The 18254-nt window shown below is 37.3% G+C and overlaps 3 protein-coding genes and 1 non-coding gene across 10 annotated transcripts; 2 read left to right on the forward strand and 2 right to left on the reverse strand.

Annotated features, from left to right (window-relative positions):
• Window positions 1-201: 201 nt before the first annotated feature.
• Window positions 202-4661, reverse strand: LOC117619940 (protein YIPF1 homolog). Of its 2 annotated transcripts, none has more exons than XM_034350016.1 (6): window positions 3791-4657; window positions 3114-3159; window positions 2894-2977; window positions 1721-1886; window positions 1210-1483; window positions 202-785 (listed from the first exon to the last, which is right to left on the reverse strand). In XM_034350016.1, exons 1-6 carry the CDS (start codon window positions 3842-3844, stop codon window positions 600-602), a joined length of 810 nt encoding a protein of 269 aa, XP_034205907.1. In that variant the 5' UTR covers window positions 3845-4657; the 3' UTR covers window positions 202-599. The 2 variants fall into 2 exon arrangements, with proteins under 2 accessions (XP_034205907.1, XP_034205908.1); XM_034350017.1 differs by having other exon boundaries at window positions 238-785; window positions 1369-1483; window positions 3791-4661.
• On the reverse strand, window positions 4256-4329 carry TRNAV-CAC. The gene has a single exon. It is a non-coding gene; the product is annotated as a tRNA-Val (tRNA).
• A 5637-nt stretch (window positions 4662-10298) lies between the features above and the next one.
• Window positions 10299-11759, forward strand: LOC117617249 (probable glycosyltransferase At5g20260). Its single transcript, XM_034346551.1, has one exon. It carries the CDS (start codon window positions 10465-10467, stop codon window positions 11512-11514), a length of 1050 nt encoding a protein of 349 aa, XP_034202442.1. The 5' UTR covers window positions 10299-10464; the 3' UTR covers window positions 11515-11759.
• A 727-nt stretch (window positions 11760-12486) lies between these two features.
• LOC117617247 (folylpolyglutamate synthase) lies at window positions 12487-17967 on the forward strand. 6 transcript variants are annotated; one of them, XM_034346547.1, is made up of 16 exons: window positions 12487-12693; window positions 12798-12931; window positions 13030-13095; window positions 13464-13573; window positions 13915-13975; window positions 14193-14276; window positions 14388-14444; window positions 14528-14588; window positions 14996-15042; window positions 15154-15231; window positions 15713-15877; window positions 15972-16259; window positions 16603-16681; window positions 16983-17135; window positions 17285-17445; window positions 17557-17967. In XM_034346547.1, exons 1-16 carry the CDS (start codon window positions 12684-12686, stop codon window positions 17614-17616), a joined length of 1614 nt encoding a protein of 537 aa, XP_034202438.1. In that variant the 5' UTR covers window positions 12487-12683; the 3' UTR covers window positions 17617-17967. The 6 variants fall into 6 exon arrangements, 5 of the variants coding, with proteins under 5 accessions (XP_034202438.1, XP_034202437.1, XP_034202440.1 ...); XM_034346546.1 differs by having other exon boundaries at window positions 12531-12693; window positions 17282-17445; XR_004584316.1 differs by lacking the exon at window positions 16603-16681 and having other exon boundaries at window positions 12531-12693; window positions 17282-17445.
• The last annotated feature ends 287 nt before the right edge of the window (window positions 17968-18254 follow it).

Consider the following 18254-nt stretch of genomic DNA (forward strand, 5'->3'; position numbering starts at 1 on the left):
ATCCTACTTCCTCAAATCATACATGTTCAAACTGCCATTGATAGGAATGTAGGAACTCCAACATACGCGCGCACGCGCCCCGGGGGGGTGGAGGGGAGAGGTGGGGAATGAGGGAAGTATTTTCCTATTTGCACCTTGTTCTTTTCAAGGAGGAACCAGTTTTCTTGATAGCTAAAACAAATTCATCTTGTTAAGAGTAGATAAGAAATAAACTTGATGTGAAAATTACCACAACAATTTCTCTGAAGACCTTATTTATTTACAGACTCAGGTTTGATGGAGAAAAATTCTAAGATTGAGAAAAGCGTGAAATACAAATATCAATATATGCTCTCTCTACTTAAGCCAATACAAAACCATACAAACTAAGTCCTACTCATTAGAGCCACACTTTTATCTCTTCAAAAAATTTAAACCCGGCCATGTCACGAGCTCTTCAATGAACTTACAATACAACCAAGTGAGTAATTTGAATACACAGGAAAACCCACCTCTAGAGAAGTGCCATTCCAGTCAATGTCTAAATCAAATACCCCGAAATCAAGTGAATGTGGTTGTTTGAAATTCAGAATTCAGAGACTGACTGCACTTAGAAATGCTCACGGAAAGAAGTAGACCTTAAAGAAGATTGCCAGAGCCAGTTGCAAGAGAAATGCGGCGATCACCACAACATCATTCCCTTCGATATAAGTCTTGAGATTGAAGGCAACAAAGCATGAGGAGGCAGCACCAACAAGAATTATAATGATCCACCGAAAAGCCTCAACCGGGATAAGCAACAAAAACTGAATAGTCCAGGGAAATAAGTATCAGATGATTACAAGAATAACATATTATAAGTTATAAATTAATAACTTTCAACCAGGAATAGGATTTCTCCCTTTTGGGTAAGACAATATTTGGGTTGGCAATCAAAATACATAAAGGTGACCTGGGAGCAAGAAATGCCCTTGATGAATTGTTCCTCAATCTTGTTTACCCCCAAGACCAGGAAGTTTCTAATCTGAGCTTAAACAGAACTTGGGTTCCGATTAAGCACCTCTGCATAAGAAGATTTTACCTTCTCTCTTTTTCTTTCTTTTGGTCAAAAGAATTTACTTATTTCTGCCATTGTCCTTCCAATGGTTTAATAACATTGAATTGGAGAGTCAAAAAAGGGGGAAAACAAAAGACAAAACTGATACCAAAGCAGAGAAGGCATGTACTTACAGAGGCTAAAACAAATATGAAGAGAGAGTATCCCCACATACACCAAAATCGAACAAGGCTGGCATTTGAGCCCAGATAGTGAAGCAAGAAATAAAATGCCAATGGCACCAAAATTGCATAACCGTAGACTGAAAAAGCTGCCAAATTCATGTAACTGACATTAAAGGCCCAAGAAGTACTGCTATCACTGTGCTTTTCCATGAGGTAGGTGGCACAGTTTCCAAGTGCAGCAAGCACAAACACTAACGTAGTGGAGATCCAGATTAGCCCATATCTGACACATTACAAAAATTCACACAAAAAAAGCCAAATATTATATGCTCATGTTAACTCAGTGCTGTATCAATATAAAAAACATACTGCCATATGATTAGCTACTCCATCTTTTTTGCATGTAGCTACATTTCCTCCTTCTGATTAACATAATGCTTACAGATGAGGCAATGCAAACTTAAAACTCAAAGTGAAAGTGCGCATATAATATAAGAGAAACCAAAGATCAGAAACTCACAAATCAGGGTTGGCATCAATTTTGCTGAAAAAATCTCCACCATGGGGATATAAAGAACTAAGCAATCTGTTTAGGACAACGTCTGTATCCACATTGAAGTATTGTGTGTATGATGAGATATTAAATACTCCTCTCCAGTTGTTCGCCGGTTGTTGTTCAAATGTTTCTGCATGGATAGAAAGAACGAGAGATCATTAAAACAGTAGAAAAAGTGGCAGGCATTGCAAATGAAATCAATATGCAACTTTACAGAGTTAAGAGGGAAAAATAGTTACTTTTTTTTAAGGCAGGTTAAATATGCATAGAAAGGAAAATAAAAAATAAAAAAAGAGAGGAGAAAATCCACCAGAAATCCTTTCAAAATTTGATTTGATGGCCCAAACAAGCAATAGATTAAGTATGCATGTAAGAAGTAGATATGGTCAAAATCAAAACCATTACATCAGTAAACCACACTCCTACTGCCACTCAATTCAAAATAAAGTGAAAAAGTATTACACTCTCATGAAAGATGACAATGCCTTTCAAACGTATGCACCAGATATAAAACAAGGAAGTCAAATTCAAGAGTACAAACTCTAAAAGATTCTATTTGATATGGTAAACTGCAAATGGCAATCGAAAACCACTCTCTGTCATCAAATTGCTAGACAGACAGAATAGTAAGGTGATGAACACAAGAAAATGTATCAAATAGATGTATTTCTTTAGAGTTATATACATTTTTGTCTTTCATTTATATAGCCCCATCTACATAATTTGGAGAAGATAACAGAGCACAGTCACAAGAAAGCATAAGAACTTTAATATCGTAAATGAAAACTCATACACAGTCACAAGGACACTCCTAAAACTTCAATCTGCAATGAAGAAAAACTACAGGTCAAATACTTCGGAACTCCCCAAGAACAACGTGCAGTATAGAAAGTAGAAAATGTCTCCAAATTTTGTTCCGCTACTGATTAATTTTAGTTTCATCCTTTTATGGCAACCAAATTTAACACTCTTAGTCTGTTACAAAGTTGTTTTAGTGTACCTAAAAAGCACCCAAAATACTACATCCTCCAGAAAAAAATGAGGATGATTGGGCGACTAAGTTCTACTCTGTATTCTTAAGCGATAAAACCCATATATAAAACATTTGAATGTAAATTATAAATTTGAATGTCATACCACTTGTACTTCCAACAGTTTGATAACCACGCCCTTTCTCTCCTCCATTATTTGGGGGGAAGATTTGCAAGTTAGCTTCAGGTGCTGCATGAATTCAGAGAAAATTCTTCAAAGTAGGGAAAAAAAATAATTGAGGTGAACCTTTAAATGTGAAGAATAAAGTATTGAGATAAATTAGAAACTAGGAAACAATTTATAAAATAGCGGGCAAGTCTCATACCTTCATAGCTTGTGGTATTCTTATCTTTATCTTCACTTACGACAGCCTATCGAAATGAGAAAAATAAAAAATAAAAAGGTAAACCAAAGAATGTGTAAATTATTCGATATCAGAAAAGGGAAACAACAACAACAAAAAGGACTACAACTACTTTCAGTGGCCTAGTATAAGCACATCGGAAGCAAGTTTGTAAAAGAAGCTACTCTTTCATCATTAAAGAAGTCAGCTCAAAAGGATATGATCCAAAAAGAGAAAGGGCGATGCATTAATTAAAATCTTTCTTAAAAAGAAGAGTTACTAAGAAATTTCTCAACAGAATGTAATTACATTTTCTATAGGTAGCTTAATTTAAACTATAACTAATTGTAAGCTACACACGACAGCTCAGAAAAAGGGGTAAAAATTTCAAGGAGAAGATTAATTAAACCGACAATGTCTCTAAGCTATTGATCATCTAGGACTACAAATTTTCTTTCCTCTCCTTTACTTTTCCTCATTTTCTCAGGAAACAAACAGAACGACAAGGTAGCTTACAATTTACAATAACATTTACGCAATGAGAATCTAGATAAAGTTAATTCACCTTTTCCAAGCAAACAAGGTCGATTTGAAGATTCGTGAATTTGTGCACGCGAATTATATAAAATGAAACAAAAATAAAATCAATCAGAACTTACAGGGACTGAGCCGAGTAAATGGCTGGTAGGGAGGCCAGCGTAGGACTCGTCCATTGAGAAGAAAACCCTAACACAAAGGAAGCGAGAGAGAAGCTCTGCTTTGTAGCTCAGAGAGTCGGAGGGCAGAGACTTGGATTGAGATTACGGGCTCGAGGTCTCTGGAGAGCTCTGAAACTGACGCAGAGACGAGCCCTAGACGTTGCTTTTCGTAAATTGGAAGGAACACAGAGAACGAGAGACTGACCGGTATAAGTTCGCCAGCTGTACCGCCACGCGCCTCTTAATTCGTCGTTTGTGCGCGCGCGTTTACTTTTGCTTTCCAACTGTTGCACATGACTGGGTGATGGGTATCACATGTGCTTTTTGGGCGGTTTTCATGTAATCCTGCTCCAATCTCAGGCCCATCAGTAATCAACTGAAAAAAAATTAAAAATTAAAAATTAAAAAATAGAAATTTGAAAAAAGTGTCTGAGCCCGGGTTCGAACCGGGGACCTTTAGTGTGTGAGACTAACGTGATAACCAACTACACCACCCAGACGGTTGATTATTAACTTTTACAAATATCATTATATATCAATAACCAATCATACCATGATTCATGAAAAAAGGATACAAGATTTCTTTTTATTTTGGAACGGGTAATTATAAATTAAGCATAGCTGTTAATTGGCCTTCATTGTCTCCATTAATTTTGTCGAGTCTATCAACTTCTGTCAAGCTTCATTGCCTCCACCTACCTTCACCAACTTTGTTATAATAATGTACCTAGTAAAACAATTTACCTAATATAATGAACCTATCTTTTTCTCTAATAATGTATACTTAATAAAAGAATTTACCTAGCATAATGAACTTCTTTTTTTCCTTCTAAATAATGTACCTATTTTCTATAAATTATTGTATATCTATTTTTAATTTATGAAAAATGTATGGAAATTTTAATTACAAAGTAATTGACCTATTTTTGTTAATTCTTTTTGTAAATAATATACCTATATTTTTATACGGATATATTTATATTTATATTTTTCATATGTACATTATTGGATATGTAATTTACATTTTTTTTTTATTTGCATGTTAGAGGGAATGGCAATCAAAAGAAATGGGGTGAGTGATATGCTATTAATAGGGAGTTTTAATTACAATTGTGGCAGTTAATGAAATGTTTGAAATAAATTATAATTAAAATATGAAGTATGATGATAAGGATATAAAAAACATAAGAATAATACGATCGTTTATATCCTACTGGTTTAAGTTTGAAATTGAATTTTACACGTAAATTTATAAAATGATGGATATATGTTTAGAAAATAAAAATGGTAAGGATATATTGGATAAGCCCTTTAGTTTATTTACCGACATTTAATAACAATATCATAAGATATTATGCTATGACTACCCATCACAGATATTAAGTTGAGATATTATACCTAGATATTTATGTTTAGATATTTATAGAAATAGATATTAATATTATGCAGTCCATAACAGATATTTTGTTGAGATGAAGATATCTTGTAATGGGTGATCTCAGTCGAGAGGAGAATGGAGTGTGAGGAGGTGGCGGCTCTGGTTTCCGGAGAAACAGAGCATTGCAGAGAGCTGCCTCCTTTTCTTTGTTTCATGTTTGTTTCCAAGGATGGGAGATTGGAGCGAGGCTTTGATGGTGGAGTGGATGTGGAAGCAGATGAGAGCTATGTGACCGTTTTTCCATGGCGAGGACAAGGAGCTTGGTGGCGTTTGGGGTGTCGACAAAGACCCCGAAAACTGCCTTAACTTGGATGCTAGGATGGTGAGTGACTGGCATGGTAGCAGCGGTGGTCGGCGTCGGCGACCGAGCCGGTTGCTGCTCCAGTTTTTCTTCTCTTCATTGTTTTGCTTTGGTTCTTCTCTTCATTGGGTGGCTTGATTAATTCCTGGTAAAAGGTTCCTCTTGTTTTCTCATGTTTTGGATTTGATGCTGTGAATCGGTTAAGCTTGGTGCCTAAATGATTTGAAACAGAAAGGATGGAGATACCGTGGCCAGAGATGGTTGCTGGCTCAGTGGCGACGTGAACGACATGAACTTCTATGTGGTTCTCACAGACGACGCCAAATGTTGAACTTGTAATTTTGGGACAGCCTTAATATCACAATCATACAGGTAGAACAAAGAGATTGAGTGGTTCACCCATAAAATCAGGCTACATCCACTGATTGTTGTATTTGTATATATGTGTAGAGATTACATAGGGATAGGCTAGAGCCTTTACAAATGGGAGAGGAGAGAGATCTAGAGGAAATGAGAGAGAGTTGCCGAGACCACTTTCTTCTCTTGACTCCTTGTCTATTTTTAGGGTCCCTCTCCAGCAAGAGGAGAGAGTCCCTTTTGTAGGAGAACAGCCACCGACTTCTATCCTTGGGCCTGCCGACATGGCAGCCCATTAGAGGCCCACCCAAATGAGGTTGGACAGTGTGTCAATAGGATTATTGATATGTTGGCAGGGAGAGCACTCTATGTGCTGTTTGTTTTTTGCTTAGGTACTTGGCAGGCGGTCGTCAAATAGAATGAGAGGGTGGGGGCGGGTGGGGACGGGTGGCTATGGGTGAGGATGGGGTGGTCAGGTCGTGGGATTTACCCTTTACATCGTAGAAATCATTGTACCTTTGGCATATGCTTTATTCTTATAATTAATTGATATTGGGCATCTTTGAACATTTATATGGGACTGTATACTGTATATTTTGATATATATATATATATATACACACAGTGGAATATCATCTATTCCCAAATTTCTTATATTTACATCGAAGTTCAGAATTACCTGAGTTCTTGTTTCCCTTTTTCTTTTTTGGGGGTGGAATCTGTGGCCGACGAGAGAGATTTAAGGGAAGAAGACGGAGGGAAGAAGACGATCCAAAAAATGAAATGAAATGAAAAGGAGGGAAGAATAAAGCCGAGCGGCTATACTATAGTGTTTATTTTTTTAATTTTAAATAGTACGACCGAGCGGTTATATGTTTTTTAATTTGCTTATATTTTTATTTTTAAAGCGTATAGCCGTTTAAAATATTCTTTAAAGCAACTTATTCATGTCAGTGTCTTACTGTTGTCTCTGATCTCTCTCTCTTGTTGTTGGTCATGGACTCAAATCTGTTACTCTCTTATAGGCAAATTTGATGGCTTAACTACCCAACATCATCATTAAGCTTCCAACATCATCATTAAGCTTTTGACTAAGCTTTCAACATCATCGTTAAGCTTTTGACTAATACATCATGGGCTTTATCTCTCCCTTTACAACACAACTTTCATTATGCTTTGATTCTTGTTAGAGTTTTTTATTTAAACCTCATACTTTTCTTTGTTCACTATAATACTTAAATCATTAAGCTTTTAAGTTTTATTATTGTACAAAAAGACAAAAAAAGTCATTCAACTAAATATTTAACCCTAGTACATCTATACACATATTCCATCACTCTTCATATTAAGTTTTAGAAAAACACAAACTCATCTACACTCTATTGTCAGATTACTCTTCTCTTCCAATCTAAGAAACCTATTACACTCTCATATTCTCTTCACAAACCTAAATACGGTATGCAAATAGTGGCTTGTGGGTCGTCAATTGAGATATGTAATGTGAGATTATTTCTTGGTTTGAGACTCCTCCAACAGAATTATTGAGGATGTTGTGATTAAAGAATTGTTGTAATTATAAGGTTGATGTGTACTTAGAGTAGTGAGGGGCAAGATAGCAGGGTGCGAGGTTGATGAGGTGCTTGGTGTGTATTTAGGGGTAGTTTGGGAAGATATAATTTTCTTAGAAATTGAAAAAAATTGAATTAGAAGTTGGGGTGAACAAAGAGAAGTGCGGGGTTTATGTCATATCATATCTAAGGAAAATATCTTTTTAATTGCCCTCGCATATTTTATTTATTTGTAATCATTTCGCTTATACACAGTTCACACTCATAACATGGTCTCAAAATGGTAATTTGGCCAAAAGTATTTTATAGTTCCTTAGAAAGGGAACCACAAACGTGGGTACCTATCACAACCTACCTCAACTCTAGGTTTGTCCAGCTCGATCTCCACCAAATCGATCGAGTAAGGCTCTTCCAATCTAAGAAACCTTCTTTATAAATACATGTGCTCTACATGAGTTTTATAAATGAGTTTATTTGAGTAATCATTCAGTCTGAGCAGTACAGTAATAATGCTATAAGTCGGTGCTGCTTATTTACCAGTTACAGAAACAGAGTTTGAGTTTTGAATCAGTTAAGACCGCAGCAGTATACAGTTATTATTCAGATATTTATTTTTAAAAAGATATTATTTTAAAACCACCTCGTACCCGTTTTTCTTTATGGTGATTACCCAGAGTCGGACCGATGTCTACGGACATCCAGTCTGATTATAGTTCAGAGCACTTGACTTGCCTCACGAGTTTGTGACGCTCGGACCGTTGCCAGGATTTGCGGCTTCTTGGTGTCCCGAGACCTGCCAGGATTGCGGCTCGGGACTTTATGTCCCCGAGACCTGCCAGGATTGCGGATCAGGCTGACTACGGTCCCCTGCATGCCAGAGCGACTAGTTGACTTGGTGTCATCGAGGAATCTGCCGGCGGGACAGGCTGATCATAGTCCCCTGATTTCGCCAGTTTGCGGCTCGGGTAAGTCTGTGTGATTGCCAGGGAATTGACGGAAATGTACATACTGGTGGTATTTTCAAAGGATTCTGAGTTTCTTTATTAAATGTTGATTTTCAGCTATTATAAATCAGTTTTTCTGATTTTTCGGACATAGATCCCTTTATATTTATTCAGTTATGAAAGTCTGAGTACAGAGTTTTTATACGCGTTTGATTTCAGTACTTTTATGAAAGCTTTGAATTCAGGTTTTTGTATGAAACTTTCGAGCTTGAATATGACTGATATAGAATGCCTTGAATTGACTATGCGTGATATAAAAAGTAAGTATTTAGTTTTATTCAGCTAAATTTCTTTTATAATGGGGGATATTATGGTTATGAGAATTATTTTTGAAGAACATTATTTTGGTCCACTCACATTTTCAACTTGTTTTTCGCCCCCAGGCCGTAGAAGTACGCGGGATCCACCACCGGGCCAATTATAGTTTCCGCGCCAAGGTAAAGTTTTGCAGAAAATCCTTGCAACCTTGAAAACCCTAGAAAATGCTCTGATATCATGTTGAACATAAGGAACTGAGGTTGGAATCTGTTTGTTGACTTAGTCTGGCTGTTGGTAGGGTTTCTGAGATTGTTTGACAGGTGAAACGTTTTGGGAATGGTCAAAATACAGGGGAGACTCTGCCGAATTTTCGGCAGAAGTCTACGGAAATTTTAAAGAGAATTTGAAGTAAGAAGGGTAAAAAGGTCATTTGTGCCCGACATTTGCCAGGTGTCGGACACGCACAGGACTTGGTTCGAATTCCAAAGTGGAAATTGGGTCGGGTCCTGTCAGTTTAAATAGAAAAACTCTTCTTGTTATTGTATTTTTATATTTTAGTGACATAGGATTGTATTTAAATATGAATTATGCTAGTTGGTAAAGATAGTATGCTCGTCCTCTTGCACCCGAGTTTGATCCATCTCTCTCTATATTATGTATGAACTTAGAAAAACACTTTGACAAAATATATGGGGTTGTTTGAATATATTTTGTATATTAGATTAGAACGCTTTGTCAAGAAATAGGGTTGTATAAATATGTTTTGCATATTTTATTTATTTATTTACAATACAAGTAATATCCTAAACTATAAGAGGAGGAGGTTTATCAAACACACACTATCAATGTGTCATAGAGGTTCAAACATAAGATTACTTATCTGTAAGTCAAAACCTCTTCCCATGGGACTATACCCGATTAACAATACATCTTAAATTAGGTTAGAGTAACAAATAGTATAGCCACCCGGCTATACTCATTGTTTTTATTATTTTTTTAAAAAATAGACTTGTTTTGACACATGGTGCCTAATCGCGGGGGTACTTTTTTTTAAATTAAAAAATCGTACAGCTGCATGGCTATACTCAGTTTTTAAAATTTATTAAAACAGTATAGCCGCACGGCCATACGATTTTACACGTGGGCTCCTGAGCGCTGTGCGACGTGGTGTTGGTGGTAGTGGTGGTACCACTAACTCCACCTTCATCACCACCACTACCTCCACTCCATTACTACTACTACCACTACCACCACATGATTAGTACATAACACTTTTAACATCATGTATATTTTAATCATTATTCACAGTTACAACAATTTTATATTAAAATTTACCAAACGGTTTTGACACTGCTTTTTATACTAACAGCACTTTACAAATATTATTTACCAAACATGGAGCTGCTTTACTTTACAGCTAATTATTTTCAAAGCACAGCAAAAACAACTTTTTTTAAAATTCACAGCAATCCCAAACTCTCCTTAAATCTTACTGTTTCAATCAGTCTTTGTTACAAATCATAAAATAATTGAAGAAGTTACACCCTTGCCAGCACTTTACCCTGCTTCGTCGGGCATTTTGGCAGTTAGGCTTCGTCTTCAACCTCTCGCATTACCTTCTCTGCATTTCTAAACCAAAAAACTAGGGATACAGAGTGAGGTTTCAACTCAAGTTCAGTCCAATTAAGGCCTCGTTTGGTTTTCCAAAAATGTCACTCACCACCATTTTCCTCCTCCTCCTCCTCTACTTCTCTCTCTTCACTTTCCTCACCACTCACTCCAAACCCCATCTCCCTTCCCCATACCTCTCACCCACCACAATCTTCCCAAACTACCAAAACATGCTCAAATCTTTCAAAATCTTCATCTACAACCCCAACACGCCCTTCACCTTCAACTCTCCATCTCAGTCCCTCTTCTACACCACTCTGGCTCTCCAAGATAGCGTCTTCGTCACTCAAGACGCTGAGCAAGCCCATCTCTTCTTCGTCCCCTTCCCTTCCGATCTCTCCACGCGCTCCATCGCGCGTCTCATCAGAGGCCTTCGCAATGATCTTCCCTACTGGAACCGCACCCTCGGAGCTGACCATTTTTACCTGTCCTGTGCGGGTATCGGGTACGAATCGGACCGAAATCTCGTCGAGCTCAAGAAAAACTCGATCCAGATCTCGTGCTTTCCGACGCCGGCCGGTAAGTTCATACCTCACAAGGACATTTCCCTCCCTCCGCTCGCGAGCTCTCACGCACCAACAAACAAAACGACGAGGTTTTTGGGCTACGCCAGGTTCAATTGGCTAAAGGAGTCAACGTTGGTCAACGAATTGAGCAGCGAACCGGAGTTTCTGATCGAATCCGAACCGTCGGATCTGAATTCTTATGCGGAGAGAATCGCCAGCAGTAAGTTCTGTTTGTTCGAGTATGGAGGAGGCGACGTTTCGGGTATCGGCGAGGCGTTGCGTTTCGGGTGTGTGCCCGCGGTGGTTACTGACCGTCCGATCCAGGACCTGCCGTTCTCGGACGTGCTGAGGTGGCAGGAGATCACGGTATTCGTGGAACGTAGAGGGGTTGGGGAACTAAAGCGTGTGCTGGCTCGCACGTGCGGGGACCGGCATGAGAAAATGAAGGGGTTGGGCGTGACTGCGAGTCGGCATTTTGTGTGGAATGAGACACCGCAGCCGTTGGATTCGTTTCATACGTTGATGTATCAGCTGTGGTTGAGACGGCACACCATCAGATACGTGCGGAGAGAATCGGCTTAGTGATTCTAATCGCCGTTGGATGATGGAATGAATTTTGTCAGTTTGTTTTAGAGAGTATATGTATGTATGTAATTTTAACCGATTGAGATTCTACTCACCGCTTGATACGGTTGGGAACTTGGGTTGAGGGACAAAGCCTTGCACAGTTGATGGATGGGACTCGAGAGGCGCAATGTAATATTATGATTCCGACTGGTTTGATAACGTCTCAAATAACTAAATCAAACTATTTATTTAGTGTCCCATTTGGTTTGTTCATTTCTTTTCATAAGTAACGAAGCAAAAATTAACTAGTTTCGTGGTACACATAAGAGAATTTATACATAAAATTAAACAATGCATTGACAAAACTTCTTTATGTTTAAGATCGAGACATTGCAAAAAATTTATTAATATATTGATTTGGAGTAATTGTTTCTTCAAGTAAGGTTGTGGGTTTGAATTCTAGTATTCATTTATTGTGTGTGAGTTTAGCATATTAGAGCATCTCCAAGGGAGATGTCAAATACCAAACATTAAATTTAAATTTGATGGCTAATGTGGCAATTTGACATTTACACAGTTTTACACTCGACACAATATGTCAAATAAATAATTATTATAATAGTCAAATATTTCAAGATAAAAAAGAAAAAAAGGAAAGAAAAAAAAAATTCATTTGACATCTTACTTTTGGGATATCAAAAGTAATAGATGAACTTTTAGCCTTCATTCTACATCAGCTTTGACAATTCAGTTGGAGTGATAAGAGATGTTATTTCTAGACGTTAATGTCACTTTTAACATATCGATTGGAAATACTCTTATCCTCCTTTCCAATCGAAAAGATCCTAAAAATAGATTGAGAGTCATTAATTGTTTTTTTATATGGTATAATTGAAATTTGGACAGTGTTTTTATTAATTAAGGGTTGAATCATTATTTGCCGTTGGATGGGATCTAACGGCAGGTAAACAAAAAAAATAAAAACCCGCGACTAAGACAGTCGGAAGAATCCAACGCACTGCGAAGTGGTTTGTTTCGGTCGCTCGTCATCACCATGTCTTATTCCTTGCTTGCTTATTTTTCCACCTTTCAACCCCAATCCCATAATCTTGTTCTGCATAATACCCACCCTTAAATATATGTAACTTTCGATTTGATTCAGATCTAAACCAACCCAAGTCGCCATGGGAGAAGGTAAATACAACACAACCCACCATCTCCTTCTTCTTCTCCTTTCCGTTTGTTGCTGTTCATGCCTCTGTTAGTGGCATTAAATTATGCATGTCTGACTTTTGAAGGTGGCGATGGCTCTTCGAAACCAACTCCTTATGAAGAGGCATTGGATGCTTTGTCCTCTTTAATCACAAAACGCAGTCGTGCCGATACGAGCAACAACGGGGACTGCTTCGAACTGCTATCTGACTATCTCAAAGTAATTTTCTTTACTTCCCAAATTACATACTTTCATATTTGAACTGATATCTACAAGTAAATTAATGGCAAATGAAACCAAAAATTCAATTTGTGTAGATACTGGAGTTAGAGGAGCCAATTTCACAGTTGAAGATTATTCATGTGGCTGGCACCAAAGGAAAGGTACTCATTTTGCATCTTCTTGTTATTTATTTGTTATTTCTTTCTTAGAGAACCCAAATAATTTTACTTTGGTACGAGAAAGTGAACCAACTCTTGCTTTGTGTGTCAATCTCACCACAGTAGCAAAGTTTTTGTTTTGGTCACTCTCCAGTTTTTCTACCATGCTCTTCGAATTTTTCTTCTAACTGATTAAACCAAGATAGCAATTTTTTTTGGGTACAAATTCTGTTTTCCTGTTTTCAGTTCTTAATTTATCTTTCACAGAGCATCTCTTTGTAGTGTGGTTCTGTACTTAGACTGGCTTAGTCACTTATTGCTGTATGATATGGGACTCATTATTCTTTTCTTCTTTTTGGGCGTTGCAAAAGGGATCTACCTGCACCTTCACAGAATCAATATTACGCCATTGTGGCTTTCGCACAGGACTTTTCACATCTCCTCATCTCATTGATGTTCGAGAAAGATTTCGTTTGGATGGGTGAGTTTCATATTGGCATGCATGTAATATTATATAACTTCCATGTTAACAAGTGAATTTTATGCATTATCATTATCATTTTATGTTTTTCTATGCACTATTGTTTTTCTTTGAAATTCAAATAAAGCTATAATTTTTGAAGAAGTTGCTTGGTTGTTGTAGTTATCAAGTCATTGTTCATCTGTTCCATTTCATGTTTGCGTGCTTTTGCAAGTTTTGGAACTGCAAAAGTATCTAGTGCTTTTTGTTCTTTAGTACAGAGCATAGTGAATTTTTATTCTGTCTGTTGCCTTCTAGATTTGTCCTTGATTAAATTTTCTTGTTCTCGTTGGATGGTACAGTGTGGACATCAGCGAAGAGAAATTTTTAGCATATTTCTGGTGGTGTTTTGAGAGACTAATGGTAATCCATGTTTGATTCATGTTATCTTTGTTGGACGTCTTTTTAACCTTTCTATGCCTGTGTTTATATTTTTGAATTTGCGCGTTTTCATGCTACTATATATTGATCAATGTAAAATGTTGTCTTATCTTCTATCCCAAACTTTTTTCTTTCAATGTTTTTGCCTAAATTGTTTAATCATGATGGTTATCTCAAAGTGTGTGTATCTCAAATGCAGGAAAAAGCTAGTGATGGTATACCAATGCCTTCCTACTTTCGCTTCCTTGCCTTGCTTGCCTTCAAGATATTTGCTGCAGAAGAGGTTTGATACGTATCTTTTTAGATGCTTTCATGTATAATCCTTCCTGTCCGAACTGTTCTTGATATCAATGGTGAATCAGAAATATTGCTTTTAATTTAATCTTCCATGCAGGTAGATGTTGCTATCTTGGAGGTTGGGTTAGGTGGAAAGTATGATGCAACAAATGTGGTATGTGTAATGGTATTTGAGTACAAATTCCATTAATTCAGTTACTTTGAAAATAACTAAGTGTAGATGCCTTAACATTTCAGGTTAAGGCACCTGTTGTTTGTGGTGTATCTTCCCTTGGATATGACCACATGGAGATTCTTGGTTAGTTTTCTCCTTCTCAAACCTACGTAATTACATGTGAGTAATTGATACATTTAGTTGAAGATACAATTATAAAGAAACATATGCAAATGTTTTCTGCATTTGCAATGTGACACAATTATCTATTGGATGCTATAATCATGATAAATATAATATATGTTGGAAAATGCTCTCTTGCCTAATAGTTTGGTATGTTATGCTATCGAACTGTCAATTTGGACTATTAATTAAGGGGATTCTTGTTTGCATGTGTGGCCCAAATTGTCTGTTTGACAACATGTCATAGCAGATATCCACAAGAGAACATTTCCCCATACATGTATGTCTAACACGCATCACCGCTCTGAAATTAGTTATGTCTAACACGCATGATTGCTTTTCTTTTCTTTGCTGGATACTATACATAGGAAATACTCTGGGAGCAATTGCTGGGGAGAAGGCTGGAATCTTCAAGGTTCTCCTTAAAATTACATTTCCTGAAAGGATATGATGACTGGCAATATGTTTGACAGAACTAACACTCACTTCCATTACTGTGTCCATTTTTATTTTTCTTTCACTTCAGCCTGGGGTTCCTGCCTTGACTGTGCCCCAACCTGATGAAGCAATGTGTGTACTGGAAGAGAAGGCTTCTGAGTTGAATGTAGGTTGCAAGATGTTACCCTTCATTGATTTAGTTTCCCATGGTTCCATATTAAAAGTTTGATATGTTTAAGCGATAAGTGTCCTCTGCTGCTTAAGTCTCAACTTGCGTTGTTTTGCAAACCTACTGATACTGTTTAATAGAATTGTTTATCAGAAGTCCTAGGATTCTAAATTTAGGTTCATTAATGACTGCAAAGTTGCTATGTCATAATTACCATGTTGGAAGGAACTTGAGGCCTTTCTGTAATTGAGAGATGCCGTTCTTGTACTAGGGTTTGGCCATATTCTAAGGATTTATGTAACATCTTTTGCTACAATATCAAGGAAACAACATCCTCAACGTTTAAGGAGTTAAACTGTGACAAGTCAAATTTAGCTGTTTTTAATTCATTATTGAAGCAGTTACTTTGTTTTGAGCCAAATGGAAAACAAACAGTACACCTCCTTCAATGAGCTTAGAAAATCATGCTGGGTTCCAGGTACCTCTTCAACTGGTACGACCTTTGGATGCCAATTTGCTGAATGGCTTCAAACTTGGGCTTGAAGGGGAGCACCAATATGTTAATGCTGGTCTCGCTATTGCACTGTCCTCTACGTGGCTTCAGAGGACAGGTCATCTTGAAGTCCCATACCCAGAACACACTGTAAGTTCTATGAGTGATCAGTTCTTCTTTTCATTCATGATTTTTATGTTGATTGATTTATATAATTATTTATATAATTATTCGGATGGAATAGACCTCTCTGCCAGAGCAGTTCATAAAAGGACTAACTGCTACAGTCAGTTTACAAGGACGGGCTCAAATTGTCCCCGATAACAATGAAAGCCCTGAAGATCTTGTGTTCTATTTGGACGGTGCCCATAGCCCAGAAAGCATGGAAATATGCGCAAGATGGTTTTCTCTTTCCATTAAGGGTGACTCCCAGGAAAAAATCTTGAGTTGTCAGCCACTGGATGTTTCCAGATCATCACATGATTTGGTACAGAGGAAACCTGATGGAAAATCCAGGAAGAATTCAACACAGGTAGAGCACAAAACTCTTGATCGTCACTTAGTCGATGGGCATTCAATTCCTTTTTTTGCTAGGTATTTGTATCCACTTTCTTGCGCAATTTTGTGCTTTATAGGGTGCATGATGATTTTATGATTGGATCAGGAGACTTCATCATATATCCAAATTTTCAATTTATATTTGGTTTAGAATTAATAGCCTTGCATCCTGAGTTGACATGAACACTGGGAAGATCAATTTTTTTTATAAATAGTCAAATGTGTTTTTTTATATTATAGTATTAAAAATTAAGCCTTGGAGATGCTTCATTTTCTTCTTGCTATTACTGAGAAAAATTCTTGAAAAATACTTGCAGATACTGCTGTTTAATTGTATGTCAGTGAGGGATCCTCAGTTGCTTCTTCCGAACCTGATGAAAACATGTGCTAGTCATGGTGAGCATCAAGAAGCATTATTTGATGCGATTTCCTCAATTTTTGTAGAGAAATATTACCATCCAGTAAACTTTAAAGATCTAAAATGAATTTATAGATTAAGAATTATTAGTACGTAAAAATGATAAAGTGCATGGAATTTAGATCTGCAATGAGTTTATTGGTGATGAACTTAGAGTATGGATAATTTTACTCTTGATTGGTGTCAGAACCTTAATTGTTGATTGGATTTTCAATCAAGTTTCTGTAAATACAGTTTCTATTTTCAAAGGAATTTATGGCAATTTGGTTGATATCTTAGGTGTATACTTCAAGAAGGCTCTATTTGTACCAAACACATCAGTGTATAACAAGGTGGGTTCGCATTCCTTACCTGCGACTGATTCTCAAGTTGATTTGTCATGGCAGTTCGTGCTTCAAAGAGTTTGGGAAAACCTAATGGTGGGTGACAAAGGTAAGTGAGTTATAACATAAAATGTCAATTAAGTTATTCTCTTCTACCTTGGTTTTCAATCAAAATGTACATGGATCATAATTCTGGGGTGCACTGAAGGTTCTTTGTATTTCTCATTCTGAAGTGTTTCTCTTTTTTAACTTTAGCAGGAGGTGATGAGAAGAGCACAGGCGCTGTTTTTGAAGAACTAACAGATGATACGGAAATGGCTGTCAGAAGTTGTGAAAATAGTGCAGTCTTCCCCTCTCTCCCGTCAGCTATAAAATGGCTCAGGGACAGTGTCCGAAAAAGTCAGTCTGTTCGTTTTCAGGTAATGCTCTGCATTGTGTTTTTTATGATCATATAAGATTTTTGGTGACCTTGAAATGTATAAATCTTACTCCTGCTTCCCGAATTCAAATATTTATGGTGTACTTATCAGGTCCTCGTAACTGGTTCTTTACATCTCATCGGTGATGTGTTGAAATTAATCAAGAAGTGAGGCGTAGTACCAAGCTGAAGCCCCCTATTTGCACGTCCTTCTAACTGCAACATGTTCTGGTATTCATTAAGTCATGGGGAAAAGCCGTGGGACCATTCTAACTCCACCGTGGTTAAATGCTGACGGGCTTCTATTCTACTACATGCTGTGTGTTCCGAAATGCTGCAGATTCAAGTTGGGTGCGTACAGTTGAATCAAAGAATAGTGACTTAAATTTACGCGGCATTTTGTTTGAGAGGGGGGCTATTTCCACGCCCTTATATCAATTAAACCCCACCACCTTATTACGGTCATTGACTTTTCAATTCTTTGTCGACAGATTTCTTGAATAAAAGACAATAAGTTTGCAAATTCAATGTTGTTCTTTAGAAGCAAATCATTTTAACTATACACCCCTTAGAATTCTCTCATAACGTACAACAAAATTCCCAAACCATGAATGCAAGTGGTTCCCAAATGTTCGAAAACCTCCATAAAATGACTGAAAACAGGGTAAACAAGGTCGATGTTGCAGCACTCGTTTGTAAGTTGGGACTATGATCCTGTACTTGTTTCGACTCCAATATGATCCTGCACTCATATCTAAGAGATTTTGTGGGCGAGCACGGAGTTCAAAGAGAAATCAGGTAGACAAAGCA

This window comes from Prunus dulcis, chromosome 2 (genome assembly GCF_902201215.1).
Source record: "Prunus dulcis chromosome 2, ALMONDv2, whole genome shotgun sequence".
Lineage (NCBI taxonomy): Eukaryota > Viridiplantae > Streptophyta > Magnoliopsida > Rosales > Rosaceae > Prunus > Prunus dulcis.

Coding starts and splice junctions, on each gene's coding strand:
- LOC117617249 (XM_034346551.1), top strand. CDS start 10,465: ATGTCACTCACCACCATTTTCCTCCTCCTCCTCCTCTACTTCTCTCTC.
- LOC117619940 (XM_034350016.1), bottom strand. CDS start 3,844: ATGGACGAGTCCTACGCTGGCCTCCCTACCAGCCATTTACTCGGCTCA. Junction 1,887..2,893: donor AACTGTTGGAAGTACAAGTG/GTATGACATTCA, acceptor CTATCCATGCAG/AAACATTTGAACAACAACCG. Junction 786..1,209: donor TCATATTTGTTTTAGCCTCT/GTAAGTACATGC, acceptor TGGACTATTCAG/TTTTTGTTGCTTATCCCGGT.
- LOC117617247 (XM_034346546.1), top strand. Junction 13,976..14,192: donor GGTGTTTTGAGAGACTAATG/GTAATCCATGTT, acceptor TCTCAAATGCAG/GAAAAAGCTAGTGATGGTAT. Junction 14,277..14,387: donor AGATATTTGCTGCAGAAGAG/GTTTGATACGTA, acceptor TCTTCCATGCAG/GTAGATGTTGCTATCTTGGA.